The 18,163-nt window shown below is 42.7% G+C and overlaps 1 protein-coding gene across 3 annotated transcripts in view; it reads left to right on the top strand.

Moving 5' to 3' along the window:
* Nucleotides 1-7,366: 7,366 nt before the first annotated feature.
* Nucleotides 7,367-18,163, top strand: part of MYB (MYB proto-oncogene, transcription factor) — a 37,906-nt gene continuing 27,109 nt past the window's right edge. Inside the window, exons 1-5 of one of the 3 annotated variants that reach the window (XM_003898144.5) lie at nucleotides 7,367-7,668; nucleotides 11,991-12,108; nucleotides 13,926-13,997; nucleotides 15,938-16,030; nucleotides 16,275-16,495. In XM_003898144.5, the coding sequence (XP_003898193.1) occupies nucleotides 7,646-7,668; nucleotides 11,991-12,108; nucleotides 13,926-13,997; nucleotides 15,938-16,030; nucleotides 16,275-16,495 (527 nt within the window). In that variant the 5' untranslated portion in view covers nucleotides 7,367-7,645. Of the gene's footprint in view, nucleotides 7,669-7,726; nucleotides 9,425-11,990; nucleotides 12,109-13,925; nucleotides 13,998-15,937; nucleotides 16,031-16,274; nucleotides 16,496-18,163 lie in introns of those variants that run through there. The other 2 variants (XM_003898143.5, XM_009206052.4) reach the window with 2 other exon arrangements.

Raw genomic sequence — 18,163 nt, 5'->3', positions numbered from 1 at the left:
ATTGCCAATGGTTTCTTGGGGAGGAAACAGAGTGAACAGAGTATGGTAAGAGATAAGGCTGGAAGGTAAGTTGTGTTGTAAGGCAAAATGGCATTCAGTTAGTGTGCCCCAGGCAAGCCCTGCAGGTTGTCTATAGCCAGGCCCAGTCTGATTGGCCAATACATGAGCCACTCAGGTATTAAATACTATCACCCCTGGGGGTAAGGTTGTCTGGGCACAGAGGCCAGAGCAAGCTCAATATAGGGAATGCCAAGTTAAGGAGTTCAGATCTTATCTTGTCAACATTAGGGAGCCAGTTAAGGGTTTTTAAACAGATGACTAACCTGCTAAAAGTGATTATAATGAGATTATTGAGCAGTGGGATGTAGAATGGATGGGGGAAAAAGTGGCCACAGGGTGGAAAATTAATTAGGGGGCTGTTATGGTAGTTCAAGGTGAAGTAATAATAGCCTAGGAGAAGGTGGTGACAATAGAAAGAGAAAACAGGCCCTGAATGTGCAGGAATCATCTAGTAAAAGTTCCAGTTCTTTCTTTCTGCGGGTCCAAGCCTTGCACAGTGCTCAACACTAAGTAAACACATGTGTTTATCAACTATAAGGAACTATGGAAACATTGTCAGGGATACAAAGGTAAATTGAGAGACCTGCGTATTTAAGAAAGAAACAGAATATTAAAGACTGGAAACATTTTTAAAGATCTCTACCGCAACCTCCATGGATTGAAGGTTTGAAATATGAGGCTCAGAGAAACTATTCTGCTCATACATTTGATGAACCTGCCTTAAACACTTTGTTATTTGTTATTCCAATAAGTCCCTAAATGTTATTAATCTTTGTTGTTGTTGTTTCTATTAGCATCTCTACTAATAAAAGCTTACTATTTTGTTGACTAACTTTGAAAGCTGCTATTTTACATTTATAACATATGTGGGGAAAGTATAGAGAAGGAGGGGAATTGACTAAGAACAGTTGTGAGAAGAGATAGGAGAGAAATTATATCTGTAGGCCGGATGCAGTGGCTTATGCCTGTAATCCCAGCCCAGGGATTAGTTTGGGAGGCCCAGGTGGGCGGATCATAAGGTCAGAAGTTCAAGACCAGCCTTGCCAATTTAGTGACACCCCGTCTCTACTGAAAATACAAAAATTAGCCAGGCATGGTGCCTGTAATCCCAGCTACTCGGGAGGCTGTGACAGGAGAATCACTTGAATCAGGGAGTCGGAGGTTGCAGTGAGCCAAGATTGCACCACTGCACTCCAGTCGGCGTGACAGAGCTAGACTCCGTCTCAAAAAAAGGAAGGAAGGAAGGAAGGAAGGAAGGAAGGAAGGAAGGAAGGAAGGAAGGAAGGAAGGAAGGAAGGGAGGGAAGGAAGGAAGGAATTACATCTGTAAACTGGTCTTGAAGAATTTCCCCCAAAGCTTTAAAAAGATATGTATGATTGCCATTTGGAGAAAAGTTAACAATTCCATAAAATAGATATTCTAAAGTAGAAACAGGTAAGACCTTCATCCTCTACAGCAATGTTTTTCAAACCGTGATTCACTACCTATAAACAGAGCACCAAAACAACTTTGAGATCCTGATCAGAATGAATAGAATAGAATAGAATAGAATAGAATAGAATAGAATAGAATAGAATAGAATAGAATAGAATAGGTCTCAGATTGCATGGTTGGTAGTAAGGAGTAAGTATTGTTTTGTGAAACTTTTCAAAATTATTATTTAATACGGATAAGGTCTCACTATGTTGCCCAGGCTGGTCTCAAACACCTGGTCTCAAGCAAGCCTCCCACCTTGGCATACCATAAAAGTGCTAGGATTACAGGTGTGAACCACCACACATGGCCAGAACTTTTCTTAGCTCTGTGTGTGTGTGTGTGTGTGTGTGTGTGTGTGTGTGTGTGTTGAGACAGGATGTAAAACGTGCTTATCGTAAGTCACATATAAAAATATTTGAGGCCGGGTGCAGTGGCTCACGCCTGTAATCCCAACACTATGGGAGACTGAGGCAGGTGGACCACCTGAGGTCAGGAGTTCGAGACCAGCCTGACCAACATTGTGAAACCCCATCTCTACTAAAAATACAAAAAATTAGCTGGGCGTGGTGGTGGCCACCTGTAATCCCAGCTACTTGGGAGGCTGGGATTTATATATATCCATTTGTATATATATATAAAAAACATTTGTGTATATATATATAAAAACATTTTTATATATACAACATTTGTGTGTATATATAAACATTTATATATATATATCTTTCTTTATTCCCCAACAAATCTCTCCACCCAGCCTCTACCTCTCAGTCTTAGCCCTGTCTTTTAACCTCTTAAATATTATCCAAAGACTTTCCCTTGGTCAGATCTCTACATTAGCAACTCTAAGAAATAGCACAGTTGTTGCCTTCATGTAAATAAACTCTTAAATAAAGCATTTATTTGATGTGTTACTGGTAAATGTTTAACAATCAGTTTTCCAATAAGAAAAAGCCCTTATTTGTAACACTTGCCATTTCCTGTGGTGTAAATACTCCAATCAGAGCCAATTTCAAGCTACTAACATTATATCACTAGATGTGAAATTGTAAAGAGATGCACAACAGCACATATTACATTGTATGTCCACTGTACACATGATAGACATAAATAACCTCAAGTACGCAGATAATAGGAAAATGTCATAAAATGGGAAGTGATGAGTTTTGAATGTTTATTGTCTTCAAAATAAAATATATTTAACTGTAAGTTTATATAATTTACTTTTTAATAATGGCTGTGTCTAAAAACTAGCTCACAAAATTTAACTCCAGCGTATTCCTGACCCAGCTTGACTTCTCCAGCAGGCTGTGATCCACACTCTCTACTGCCTGCTGAACAATTCTACCCGGATGTCTTCCATAAGAAACCACAAACTTAACATACCGAAATCTAAACACACTTTCCTCTTTGAATCTCCCAGTGCATACTTCTCTTCCCCTCTTGACTTCCCTATTTCTATTAATGGTGCCTCTAATATCCTTAGCGACCCAATCAGCTGCTAAGTCTTGAAGGCTCTGCCTATGTTCTTCTGATCTGCCTCCTCCTTTTCATTCCATTTAGGGTTACTGTCCTACTCCAGACAATTAACAAGCCTCTTCCCCTTGTCTCTTCTCACTCCAATCTATCTGACAATACTATTAGATTAATCTTCCACACACACAGCTCTGATAGTATAGTTTTGCTATTCAACGCACATACACAAATCTGGCCTTCAAAGCTCTCCTTGCTTCAGGCAATCTGGCTAGCTCCTTCTTTCCCATGCTGGGAACATGCCTTGTGGATTCTGATTGTGTGCTTTTGCTCCCACTTTTGCCTTTCTCTGGAATGTCCTTCCCTCTTTATGGAAAGACTCATACCTTTTATACAAGACAGCTCAAACGACAATAAAAACATGTAGGTTGGTCGTCATAGGAATATGAGAATCTGGAAAAAGGAAACAAACAAGAAGTGCCAAATCCAGGAATCATTTAAAACTAAAAATCTATTTGGTCACTATCTGTTATGGAGGTTCTACGAAACATGCTATACTGTTAGGGAGGTTCTATGAAACACGCTATACTGTTAGGGAGGTTCTATGTAACATACTACACTGAAGTAGCACTTAGCCCATTGTCATTACTAAAAGATTTGCTGGGGGAGCCAACATGAGATTTATCTCAAACCTATGGCTTTCAATTATACATGCCATAGCTGTTCTTCATTAACTGAAATAATTAAGAACTGTCTGCATTTTAACCATTTACTGTAACTATTTCCCTCTTAATGCCCTGAGCCAAACTGGGTTGAGTGGGTGAGGAAAGGTGGGTGGTAGAGACATGGAGTCCCCTAATCTGGTCTGTTTTCACCATTGATGAGCCTCATTCATCTTTGGGATGCGGATCACGAGGATTAAAGATCCACCATGTGCCCAGGATTTCCCAGCAATCAGAAGCAAAGAAACTGGAATTTGTATCTTTTATACATATTTTGTCCTTCAGCCCTTCCCCAGTGCTTAAATTATTTTGGGTTATGGCGAGCCTGAATCTTTATCCCAGGAGAGGTGAAAGTGAATGAGGGAGACGAAGGTGGTGAGAGACAAATGGCAAAGGTAAAAGTGGGCTGGGTGCGGTGACTCACACCTGTAATCCCAGCACTTTGGGAGGCTGAGGCAGGAGGATCAAGCACTTGAGCCTAGGAGTTTGAGACTAGCTTGGGCAATATGGTGAGACCTCATCTCAACAAAATTTTTAAAAATTAACTGGGCATAGAGCTGCATGCCTGTAGTTCTAGCTACTTGGGAGGCCGAGAGGGGAAAATCACTTAAGCCTGAGAGGTCAAGGCTACAATGAACTGTGATGGTGCCACTGGAGTCCGGCCTGAGCAATAGAGGGAGACCCTGTCTCAAAAATATATGTATATATTTTATTTTTTAAAAAGGTAAAAGTGTATCAAACCAGTCTGTCTTCACTCTGAAACTCAGATTATCAACCAGTGCTCTGGAGGCCTTCCATGGAAACCATTGTTAAAGATGGAGATTGTTGGGCCTCATCTCAAACCTGCTGAATCATGGTCTCTAGGGGACAGCCTGGGACTGTGCATCTTTCATGGATACACCCAGCAATTCTGATACACTCAAAAGCAAGTTTGTCCAACCTGTGACCCACAGGCCGCATATGGCCAAGGATGGCTTTGAATGCGGCCCGACACAAATTTGTAAACTTTCTTAAAACATTATGAGATTTTTTTGCGATATTTCTTTAAGCTCATCAGCTATCATTAGTGTTAGTGTATTTTATGTGTGGTCCAAGACAATTCTTCTTCTTCCAATGTGGCCCAGGGAAGCCAAAAGATTGGACACTGGGGCTCTAAACATTGAGGATCACTGTTCTAGTGTTGGCCAACTACTCTAGTGTTGGCCTGCAGACTCAATACAGTCTTTGAGCTAAAAACAGTTTTTACATTTTTAAAGGGTTGTAAAAAAAGACAAAAAGAAAGACAGACAAGAAAAGACACAGAAGAATATGCAACATAGCCTACAAAGCATTTACTATCTGGTCTCTTACAGAAGAGTTTCCTGACCCCTTTCTAGTGCACTGCAAATGAAAGGCTGTACCCAAATTTAGCTCCAGTGCAGCCCTGCCACAGCTAAAATAACTGATGTAGTTAGCAGATCTTAAAAAAAAAAAAAAGTTACGAAATGTGTAAAGTTGTCATCTAAAAATACTTTTGTAATAATTATAAGTGGAGAGAGAAAATGTATAAATACAAACATTCTGTAATGAGTTTAAAAATGTAGTTTCATCCATACAAGAATTTTGATAACTCCATTTGATTCTGTTTTTCCATAAGCTTATGAGATAGCAATATATCCAACGTTAGCCTAATAAAATTACTGCATGTGTATTCTTTATTGGACTATGCATATTCCCAAACATATTATTGTCATACAACTGAGGGAAAAATGTAAAACTATATCCCAAAATATCTGGGAAACGAAAAATTATAAATTCTCAAAACGATACACAGGAAAATGATTTACAAAGAAAAAAAAAGGAAAACTGAACTTAGTATCTTTCTACTTCAAAGGGGTTCAAGAATTTAGGAGTAGTTCCACCTCCTAAAATCTTGGAAAAGAGGCTATGAACTCATTTCGCAAAGGGTTCAGATACTCACATTGTGTCCAAGAGACTCAGCAATTGGGAACCTTGCCAGTTAGATTCATAAAGCAATCCCAAAGCCAGAATGCATTCCTTTAGGGGTGGTTTCTAGATGTTTACTCTAGATATTTTTAAAAGATTTTATTTTTGATGTGAAGAAAGAAAATTATTATAGAATCTAGAAATAAATATTGGCTTTAAAAGTATTAATTTGACTTGTCCTTTGTAATTGTGATCCGAAATACCTCACAGTAATTTTGTTTCAGTGTTATTTTCTTCTCAGGAGGAAAGGAATGTTAAAACCTTACTAGCAACTAACACTTGATAAAGATTTAAACTATATAATAATTTTAAAGAAAGTCTAAAACACCAGATAGTCTTGAAACCTCGCATGCTTCACCGTTTAATAAAATCATGACTCATTTTAGTAAGAACATGCTTTTTTAGTAAGAAAAAATGCTTTCTGAGCTAAGTTTGAACTGCTGGGGCACATGGGACACCCACAAACCCAGTCAGCAGAAGTCTCAAACTCCTAAAAGATTAAAGGAAAAATACATTAGTGTGTACAGAGAATGAAAAAAAAAAAATCCCCAATGGTTCTAATCTATAAACGGAAGTAAAACTAAAACTCCCCTAAAATCCCCCCAATCATCAATCCTTATAAATTCAGCACTTATCTTCTTCCTTTACTTCTGGAGACCCTCATTAAACAACACGAAAGCCTTTGCTGATTTTATCTCGTAAAATAGAGCGCTCAAATGACACTAAGCAGGGATACCGACCCCCAAAATCACAAACTGTTTTACTTCTAAAACCACGCATGCAAACGTAGGGTTTCCTGAGTTCTGCTAGGGGCGGGCTCTCTGGACCCCCGAGTATTTTTTTTTTTTTTTGCAGGTGTGCAATCCAGGGCGTGTGCGCTGTGCAGGGAGGGGAGGTGAGGTGTGCTGTGGGCATCGCCTGGGCCGGGCGGGGCGGGGCGGGGTGGGTGGGGCCCGGGTGTGGGCTGGGGAGAGAGTGAAGGACATGTGACAATACGACGGTGGCGGCTATAGGATCCGGGAGGGGAGTGAAAGCTCCGCCGGGGCGCTCCATTAGAGAGCGGTGATAGCTGCCGCCCACTTGTATTGAAGCGTTCTTTGTCACTAACAAGTTAAATTATAGATGTTATTTATTTAAGAAGAAGGAAAAAAAACTCTAGCCAAACATCCTACGAACACATATGCTCCCATCCCCTACTCCTCCAACTCCTAATTTCCCCGTCTCCAGAGGGCACAGTTGTAAACCTTGACGAAAATCCAATCTTCTGTGCAGGAATTTCCCCCCACCGCTTGCCGCCCCCGCGACCGTGAGTGGGAGCTGGAGGAGCTCGGGTCCCGCTGCCTTGAGGCACGCGGAGCCGGGCGACCGCGGTGCGGCGGCCGGGGAGGAGGGGAGGCGGCGGGACTTGGCGCGGGTCGGCCCCGCCGCGGCCGGGAGCGGGGTTTGCGCAGGAAAAGGCGCCGCCGCGGCCCCCGGCCGCCCCTCCCCGGCCCCAGGCTCCCCGCCCGCGCGCCTCCCGGGCCTCACCGCGCGCTAGGCGCACCACGGCAGCGCGAGCGCCGAATGGTAGCTGCCGCCCTGCCGGCCCGGCAGCCCCGCGGGCGGCAGCCAGGGCGACCGCGGAGGCGGCGGGCAGGGCGCGTGCGCACTGCAGGGGCGCCAGATTTGGCGGGAGGGGGAGTGTCCAAAGCTCTTTGTTTGATGGCATCTCTGTTTACAGAGTTTACACTTTAATATCAACCTGTTTCCTCCTCCTCCTTCTCCTCCTCCTCCGTGACCTCCTCCTCCTCTTTCTCCTGAGAAACTTCGCCCCGGCGGTGCGGAGCGCCGCTGCGCAGCCGGGGAGGGACGCAGGCAGGCGGCGGGCAGCGGGAGGCGGCAGCCCGGTGCGGTCCCCGCGGCTCTTGGCGGAGCCCCGCGCCCGCCGCGCCATGGCCCGAAGACCCCGGCACAGGTAACGGGGAGCCCGGCGGGCGGTCGAGGGCGGGGGCACGCGGGGGCGCGCGGGGCGCCAGGCTCCTGGGAGCAGGTGGGAATTCGTTCCGGGATCATCTGAGGGGCTGTCAGACCCTGCGAGGACCTGGAGCCCCTGTCTTGGCAGTAGAAGCAGCTCCAGAGACTGATGAATGGAAGAGTCTTTGCGGGAAATGTATCCGGACGTTGGGAAGCACGCCCTGCGGCTCATTTTGCAAGTTGCATGGGGATACATTTTTATTTAGGGGGAAAAAGAAAGCAGCACGTTCCAGCCAGGGACAGAGCGGTGCCCTCCAGCCCCGGGGACCCTACCAGGTGCCTGGCTTGATGCCACGGGTGTCGGCGACGGATCCGCAGCGTAATTGCTGGATGCATTGAGATATGTTTGGACTTGGAAGTGCAGAGCATATGGCAGATACAGGGAAAATGCTGGATTGTTTAGTAGCTGCAGGTAGTTCATTTAAATTTCATTCATTCTTTATGGAGGCGAGGACCAGTGTCAGCTGACAGGCGGCTGAAAAGCAGATTTTAGGGGGATAAAGGGGGCTCTACTTTTGCAAATTGTCTTGAGACCTGGTTTTGGAGGTTCGAACCATTATTCTGTGAAAGGCTTTTATTTCCACTGCAAACATTGCATGCGCACCTACACACGCCGGCGTCGCACATGTCACTGCACTTAGGGAGGCTCGCTGGGAAGACGGGTGCAATCCCCTCACATTTTTGGCCGGACCGATGGGAAGAGGGAGAGGAGGAGGAGGAGGGAAATCCTCGTCCGAACTGTCAGTTGCTGGCTCCCCAGCCTCCACCGGCCTCTGGACTTCCCCAGCAGCACACGCTGGGGGCTCCCTGCGAGCGGCGGGTGCCGGGGCTAGCTTGGCGGCTGTTGCAGTCGCCACTCGGCTCAAGGGGACCGAGGCCGGCAGCACCTAAGGACGCTGCCGCGCAACCGGGACGCGATCCCCGCGAGCTCTGCCCCCAGTCGAGAGGTCCCTGCGCGGCGCGCACACGTGGGTGCGACTGAGGTCGCCGCGCCTCCTCGCGCCCTCCTTCAGCCGCCTTAGGTCGCCCCGGCCGAGGCGCGGTGACCGGACGGACCCTCGCGAAGGAGTTCTAGGGAGAAGTCCGTGGAGGCAAAGCAAATCCTTTCGCCTTTCCTTAGGTTATTTTATTTTCTCCTACTGGTTTGTTGTTGAGCCTGCGGGCGCTGGTCCCCGCGCGGCGCTGAGAAGTTGCAAAGAGCGTGGGTGGAGACCCTGCAGCAGCACCCGCGGGCTGGGCTGGGCGGGGAGCAGCGCTGGGGCTTGACTGGGCTCTGAGGACTAGAGGGCTGCTTGGGGGAGCACCGGGCTCCCTATGCCTCCCCCGGAGCCTGGTCGCGCGGGGCAGGTGCTGCCCTCGAGGGCTCCACTTTTCGCCTTTAGGACTTAACAGTACAGCTACTGGGGTCGTCTGTATTTTTTTTTTCTTTTCCGAGAGCTGAAACTGGCAGCAGGAGGAGTGAGTCGGGCAGGGGTGCTGGGAGGAGGCGCGGCAGAGGCTCCGCGCCCCAAGGTCTCGGCCGCCCCCGCGGGGCGGGGCCGCGCAGGTTCCCTGAGGCTCCAGGTAGCCCAGAGGGGAGGTGGCCGGGAGGGGCGGGAGCCTTGAACCTGCCTCAGGGGGAAGAGAAACCCGACTGCGGGCTCGGAGCCGTTTCTTGCAAGGGCGAGCGTCAACTCGGCAGGGATTATATTAACCAGGTCAGCGAAATGAGTTTGAACCCCTCCGAATCACAGTAGCGGCCACAAGGCACTTCCTCCCTCTCCCCTCCCTCTTCCCAACCCCCAGCACCTCTTTTCTTTTTCGTTTCTTTGCACGGTTTGTTTCCTTGACAGAATGTAATATTCATAGTTGTACTCTTGTAACCACACCGGGTCTAGCAGGTGGGGAGTAGAGTGCATCAACCCTGAAATCAGCCTTTGAAAGTCCTCTGACTGTTGGGTCTGAGATCTCGTCAGAGCAGATAAAGCAAAAGTTATTTCAGGTTCCTTAGAAGAAATTAATCATGCTACTAGGACGACTTAGAGCAAGCAAATCGCATGCAAAGTTCAAAGGCGAGCCTGGGTGCCCAGCCTGGCAGGGAGACTCAGGAACTGGGCGCGTGAGCAGCCCCGGACTCGCCCTGCTGCGTCCTGGCCCATTCAGGTCCCGCAGAAGTCATTCTCCACCTTGCCCCCAAGACCTTGGTTTTGCACATCTTTGCTTCTGTGCTTAGCTTTTAAGAGGCACGGAAGGACATGGGGGGGTCATGTATTAGCGCTGGAAAGTACCTTAGAAATAGGATCCAAGCAAGCCCTTATGTAAAGGCGGGGAACTGAAGTCTTGAGAGAGAGGAAGTGATTTGTCCAAGTCATACAGCAAGGTGAAGGCTAGACTAGAACCTTTGCCTCCAGAACCCTAGTCCTGTTGATTCCCGTGCTCTCACCTGACGTTGGCTGCCCCCTGCGGGCGGCTGAATAGGTTGCTTGTTCCTGGGTTGTTAAACTGCTGCGGAGAGAGAGAGAGAGGTGCTCAATGACTGCTCTGAAAAATGTCCTCAGTTCTGAAAATGTGACCTCTAGATCCAGCCAAACCTGAAAAGTTAATTCGACTTGAATCTATGACTGCAGTTTCAGATTCCTCTGGTTTTCTTGGTGTCTCTCACATTTCACAAGGGACTGCATTTGGGGGCTTTCCAAGGAGTTCCCTGTGAATCTTTCAAAAGATGCAGGCTTACACCTCTGGGCTTTATAGCTTTTTTTTTTTTTTTTTTTGCTTTATCATGTCGTGTTTTATATTTTTGTAATTCTTGTTCAGAAGTTGTTTAGTGCCTCCTGTTGACAGTGGAAACAGAACTAGGCTATTGTTTCAAAACACAGACACTAAATGAAGGGAATTATTACAGATTATAAATATATATTTCCTGGAGTTTTATTTGGTGGTGGTGGTGGTATTTTAAATTTGGATTACATCGTGTCACCATACAACCTGGGCTATCAAATTGTTGCTTAAAATAATAGCTTTAAATTATGAGAACCCCCAATTCAGGATTTTTGGTAAGCACTTTAGCTTGACTTGTAGGGGGCTGGTAATATGCATATGTGAGTTAGTTTGGGAAGACAAAACCTGTAATGAATATAACTTTTCTTTTTTAAAAACGATTTACATTATGACATGGCTTTATATCATTGTTTTTATTGGCCTTAGTTCAATGGGTTTCTCAACATTTCTATGACAAATTTTAGTGAAGTTTCTAAGATAGTATTTTTCCTATTTTTTATAAGAAAAACTATAAAATAAACTGTAAAATTATTGTCATCTAATCAGTATGTGATTAATAAGCAGTAAGCATAGAGTTACATCTTCAAAAGTCATCAAATTTCCTAGGTTAACTAAATAAAAGAAAAAGCTTTTGAAAATAGTAATGGGTTCTTTTAAATCCATGGATTTCTTCTGGGGAAATCCCTTCTGGATTAGGTTACGTTTTATAATATTTCAAACACTGTTCTGTCAGAGACAGAAAAAACAAGAGTAAGTAAGACTCTAACAAGTGGCCTGATTATTCACTTAGTTACTCTAGAAACTAAGTATTGTAAACATGGGCACAAGTTGGATCAACCAGGCCTGGAGTTGTGAGCAATTTGGTATTAATTTTATTTACAAAACATTAAATTTTGATCACTCAATGTTCTTATCTTTCCTTAGGTTTTAAAATCCTTTCCTCTTAGATTCTCCTAATCCTCTAGACTTTATGGGATGACTATAATTACGTTTTGGGGTATATTGCTTCTTGATTTTTTTTCTTTTTTTAATAAAACAAAAACCCCATTGGAATAGCATAGTTGAATTGTTTATTATGTTTGAGAAATATTATTTAAACGATGTGACAAATGCCAAAGATTTTGAGTGTTCACTTATATAAAGGACATGGATTCTTGTTCCTTTTCTTGTCCTTAACCTTAAGTTTTCAACTTAAATCTTCACTGGTTGGAAGGTGGCCAAATGTGTAACTTGTCCCTGGTCTAATAGTAACAGCAGGTTCAGACATGCAGGGGAATAGGAAGGTGCCAGGTCCTTGGCCGTATCTGTGGATACCCATAACAGCAGAACCAGTTTACAATACTAGAGCAACAGAATGCAGCAAACAATCTTGTTGTGCAAGTTTTCAAAGTTTTGTCTTCATAACCTTTGAAAAGATTGTTGAGGAGTTTTGTTTAAGTTTTATAATCCAGTAGTAGTCTAAATCCTCTTGTTTCAGTCCACATCTACCCATTTTTATTTCTGCAGCATATATAGCAGTGACGAGGATGATGAGGACTTTGAGATGTGTGACCATGACTATGATGGGCTGCTTCCCAAGTCTGGAAAGCGTCACTTGGGGAAAACAAGGTGGACCCGGGAAGAGGTAACTAATCATTTTATCAAGACGCAGAAAATAGATAGAGTGTATAATTTATAAAAAACAAAATTTCAACTAAACTACAGGTGCTCAAGCTCCTTAGCAGCCTCTTTGAGATCTTATTCTAGCCCGCATGTGCAGCGTGCCCTACGCCCCCCACTCCATTATATTATCCATTTCCACACTACTTTCAGTTCCTTGAAAGTCCTCTTCTTCTCATTTTAGGCTTCATCTATGTTTCCTTCTGCCTGTTGAGTTCTCATCCTTTTGTCCCGCCTCTTCTTCCTACTTTTACATCACCCATGAAGATATCACCTCTTCTGTCAAGCCATCCCTGGCTTCACCAAACAGGATTGGATGCATCCTCCTGTGATCCCATGCATGGATGCATGTTCTACTTTATTGTTGCTGGGACATACATCCCTCCTCCAGCTAACTGCAAGTCTGTTGAGGGCAGGGCTCAATGTCTATTCATCTTTGTGTTTCCTGAATTCACAAGTACTTGACTCAAAATAGGATAATAAATATTCTCTCAATAAGTGAATGACTTGCTACTCCCAAAAACAAAACAAACAAAAGAATAAAACACAGCACTCAGGGAACTCATCTTTTTACAGTGTATTCATTTAATATCCTTGATATATTTCACAGAGCCATCTATATGAAGGTATGTTTTAAAAGCATCCAGTAATGGTTGGAGACATACCTGCTTCCCCTGTTTCTTTTTCAGCTGGCTTATCAAAAGTTTGGTTTTGTAGGAATGGAAAAATATTTTAGAAGCAAAATTATTAATATGTGGAGAAAAGTTTCTCTAATGTTCTCAAACATTTTTGCAACTAATTTTAGATGATTCATGTTACAATAAATGGTGTCGGCTCTTCTTCAGTTTCACTGTTCTCTGCTTCATTTAAACCAGAGCTCCTTTTAACAGGCAGGTAGGATTCCCAGAGAGGCTCATAGGAAATTAATATTTTACCTATTAAGATTGTCCACTTGGATAATCCTTATGATACGGAAGTTCTGTTGTCAACATTGGTTTCCTAATTCTTGTGTCTGTATTATACCGGGGACCTCCATTGTGTGTGAGTGTTACCTTTGCAGAAACATAAGAAGGAATGCATTTATAAAGATACTTATGAACTGGTAGGATTGCGAACAGCATATAAACTAAAAGAACTGATTAGCTGGAAATGTTTAATGTCTTTTATGTTCTAACACATTTGGCCTATGTAAATCTAACTAATTTTCTTATATAGCCTTCAAGTTTAATTTTTAAAATGATCTTTATTTCTTTATAAAAGGTTAAACTAACTGGAAATATTCTATTTCTTGCTCCAGATCCTATTTATTACATAGGTAAATGTATACTGAATCTAGCACTGGAATGCATTTTTTCCCAACAGAGTAAAGCAGTTATTTATAATAAACACTCAATATATGCCAGGCATTGTGATAAATGTTTTGCAAAATTGCCTCATGTAATCCCCAGATAACCCTGTTAATATCAGCCTCATGTTAATAAATTGCCTTATGTAATCCCCAAATAACCCTGTTAATTTCCATTTTATAGATGGCAATACTAAGGCCCAGTAAAGTAAAGTGGTATACCTGCTTTACACAATTAATAGTTGAGTCAGGATGCCAACTCTGGTCTGACTCTAAATAAATCTATGCTCCCAAGTCAGAGTATTACATTTATATCTGCTGTATTTGGATACTTCAGAGAGATTTTTTATTCTAGATTCGTTCCCTCATTCACTTTAACTTGAACAGAGTTATATAATAAACGACTGATATCCTAGGATTACCTTTAAATGTCTTAGGATGAAAAACTAAAGAAGCTGGTGGAACAGAATGGAACAGATGACTGGAAAGTTATTGCCAACTATCTCCCGGTAAGTTAGTAATTTTTTCTTATAACGAAAGGAAAGCTTCTCCCAAAGATTTCTATAAAATATTCTAGGAGGGGTTATTAAGATAGTGTATAATTTACTCACATTTAAGAAGTGGGAGAAATGCCCTACCCATAACTTATATTTTATATTATAATGCATATAATTGGGATTTCTAAATTGATTATTAGAATTTAGATTAGTAGAATCGATTATTATAATTTAGATTATCAAGTTTTAAAAACAATTGCTTCTTGTTTTATCTTTTCATTTATAGGAAAATTAGTATTTTGATGGTTTGTTACATGGTAGATGATTAAACTTGATGTTTCCTCCAAGTCAATTTTTCCTAAATTCCCTATTTTTGTCAATAGCAATACTTTTTGGCATGAGGGTTTAAAATTCTGGAGACCTTTCTTGACTTTATCACATTCCCCCAACCCCTACATCTAAGCAGTTACTAAGGACCCTGGAATTCCTTTATAGTCAGTTCCGTCCTTTTTATTCTCATGGCTGTGCTGAAGGTTGGGCTCCTGCCCTCTCATTTGGACTACTATATAACTTCCTAACTGGCTTCCCCACTTGTAGTTTTCCATTTTTCTTTCTTTTTTCTTTTTTTTTCTTTTTTTTTTTTTTTTGAGATGGAGTCTCGTCACCCATCTATCCCTCATTACTTACAGACCACAGAACATCCTGTCACCCAGTCTCCCAGGCTGGAGTGCAGTGGCGTGATCTCAGCTCACTGCAACCTCTGCCTCCCAGGTTCAAGCGATTCTTGTGCTGCAGCCTCCCGAGTAGATGGGATTACAGGTGCCCGCCACCATGCCTGGCTAATTTTTGTATTTTTAGTAGAGACAAGGTTTCCCGTATTGGTCAGGCTGGTCCCAAACTCCTGACCTCAAGTGATCTGCCCACTTCAGCCTCCCAATCCACCTGCTAGGATTGCAGGCGTGAGCCACCGTGCCCAGCCAGTTTTCTACTTTCCCATTCATCCCAAACACCATTGGCAGGTGGAACTTCCTAAAATGCAGCTGTACCTTATCTTTTCAAAACCAACCACAGTGACTTAGAATCTCACAAATTAAGTAAACTGCCTTGACCTGGCACACAGAGGCCCCCTCTATTGCCCCAACTTACAGCTCCAGTTCTGTTTCCTACTTCCTCTCTGTAAGCAGGTTTGCTTGAATTTATTTCTGCTTTCCTTCCTCTGGGCTTTTGCTCCTGGTCTTCCCACCTCCTAGAATGTTCTCCCTTTACATCACCAATTAAAGTTATGTCCATCCTTCAAAGTCCTTATGAAGAGCTCTTCAAGACTCCTCCCAAGGAAACCATTTCTCCTCCTAAGAAGATGCTTCTCTCCTCACTTCAGTATCATTTTGTTTTGGTCTTTTCTTCCAGATGAATCAAATTCAGCCTCTATGATAGTCATCTACTTGTCTTTTCCTTCTTATAAGATTACAGACTCCTGTAACATAGGACCTATCTTTTATGCATCTGTATTCCTTCTGCAATATAAATACTATGGTCCTGGATTGAAGCACATCTCTTGTTTGAATGGGAAGCAAACTTTAGTCTTTTATGGTGGTTTCCCTGAAAGCCTGACAATGTAGAATCTGTATCAAGCCTTAGGCCATGTAGATACTCTGCGAAAGTATCTGAGGTTAAGGTTAAGTTGGCAGGCACATGTGTAGTATGGTGGTCCTTTAGATCATGTGGCAGGAATGTTTCCCTCAGGAGGCAGAGTGTCTAATTTTAGATGCAACTTTGATGTATTACTTGCGTGTTCTGTAGCCTGTAAGTAATGAGGGATAGATGGGCTCTAAACATGCTCTAAAACGTTCTTAAATATTTTCACTGCATATGGTCTGTGTGTGATTCCTATTACAACAAAAAAATCACGTCCTTATCATATCTTTATGGTGGTGCGTACTTTATTTGTCTAGAATCGAACAGATGTGCAATGCCAGCACCGATGGCAGAAAGTACTAAACCCTGAGCTCATCAAGGGTCCTTGGACCAAAGAAGAAGATCAGAGAGTAAGTTCTTTCTTCATTGGTGTGTGAATCATAATTAAGAATATTCCCAAAATGCTGAATATTTTCCTATTTGAGGAAGCAGGTAAAATGGGCAAACAGGAAGTAGAGGACTCTATTCCCATATTTCCAGTGAATGAAAGCAAATTTCGGAAATTTTCTAAAGATCTTGTAACACTGCAGAATGATTATACTGACTCATTACATAACTTTAAAACATAGGTTATTTTTGTGTGTTTATCTGAAGGTGATAGAGCTTGTACAGAAATACGGTCCGAAACGTTGGTCTGTTATTGCCAAGCACTTAAAGGGGAGAATTGGAAAACAATGTAGGGAGAGGTGGCATAACCACTTGAATCCAGAAGTTAAGAAAACCTCCTGGACAGAAGAGGAAGACAGAATTATTTACCAGGCACACAAGAGACTGGGGAACAGATGGGCAGAAATCGCAAAGCTACTGCCTGGACGGTAATAATATGTCAAAAAATATATTGATCGGGAAGAATGAGGGAGTGGGTATTGAACATTCTGCTTTAAATGTATGGTGAGTAAATTATATTTCATCAGTCGTAAGTGTTTTATTAGATAAACCAGCTACATAGCTTTTAGAGATTGAAGACATCTTAGAGTTTATTTGGTTGAGAACTTCCAGGATCCACCTAACAGTAAGCCCTGGGTGAAGACATTTAACTTTCCCCAGCCTCAATTTCCCCATTTCCAAAGTGAATCATACAGGGCCAGTGTTAGGATCAAGTAAAATGAATGTCAAAGGACTTGGTAAACTATAAAACTCTAAATGCCTAGAAAGAAACTGAAGACAGTTTGTCTCTCTAGCAGTTCACATAGCTTATTAAGTGACTCAAAGGAATTCAGCTACCATTTGCCTGATAACCATCATTCATTTCTTTTAATGTTCTTTTTTTAATTATTATTTTTTAGAGACAGAGGCTTGTTCTGTCACTCATGTGTGACAGAGTGCAGTGGCATGATCGTAGCTCAATACATCCTTGAACTCCTGGGCTCAAGGGATCCTCCCACCTCAGCTTCTTGAGTAGCTAGGACTACAGGTGTACCCCACTACACCGAGCTGATTTTTAAATATTTTTTGTAGAGATGGGGTCTTGCTGTGTTGCCCAGGCTGGTCTCAAACTCCTAGCCTCAAGCAATCCTTTCGACTCCCAAAGAGCTGGGATTATAGGCATGGGCCACCATACCTGGCCACCATTATTCATTTCATTATACCACTTTGCTTAATTTTTTACTTCGTTGATTAAAGAAATAATGTATTTCTTGAATTCTCATACTACTTCCAGGTTTTTAAATAATGGTCAGGGTAATAATGCTTTCTTTTTAAAGAACAAGGCAAAAAAAATGACCTCATTATGAGGGATAACTATGGAAGCTCATTTTTGTCTCATTTTTCCCACTTAAATAGTATATAACAGATTTCGTTACTTTGGAAAGCAATACTTTAATGATAAATCTTGCATTAAAATGATATAGATAGAAAATATTAAAAATAGTTTTATTCTCGAGCTTCATAATCCAGGAGAAAGTTTATGTAGTATTCTCTAGTGATGCTCCAAAGCATTTGCACCCTTGTGGTTCAGTATAAACTTAGATATTTCAAGAGGTTGGTAAAAAAAAAGGCCTTTACTCCCATATGGCCTGAGAGGATACACTGCTGATTCTTCTCAAAATTAACAGGGCTATTGAACTTCCTCTTTCTTTAGCATACATTCCCCCACCCCCATTGAAATAGAAAAAGGGAGGCTTAAACGGTTTCTTTGAATTGAGAAACTGTTTTCCTGAGAATGGAAAGACTTTAGAAAAAATGCGTTGCCGTTTGAAAATATACTGGGGGTTAGGATCTTTCCCTTCGGGATCCCGTTTTCCACTCTCATCTCTGTCTGATTCGAAAAACAGTTGGGGTGGCTTTCAAAGCGTAGGAGGTTTTTTGGTCTCAAAAGTTCTTGCTAGTGCTTTGAGAGATAAGAGTGAGGTATTCTTCATCAGCAGCATCTTATCATCCACCAAACTTCACCATGTCCCTATCGTGGTGTGTAGGCCCTGCTGTGCCACGTTCAAAGGAGTAATTTCTCCAAGGCAGCTGCAACTTTACATGGTGTTAGAGTC

The sequence above is a fragment of the Papio anubis genome, chromosome 6 (genome assembly GCF_008728515.1).
Source record: "Papio anubis isolate 15944 chromosome 6, Panubis1.0, whole genome shotgun sequence".
Taxonomy (NCBI): domain Eukaryota; kingdom Metazoa; phylum Chordata; class Mammalia; order Primates; family Cercopithecidae; genus Papio; species Papio anubis.
The sequence above is the reverse complement of the archived record's forward strand: the minus strand, read 5'-3'. Positions and strand labels throughout refer to the sequence as shown.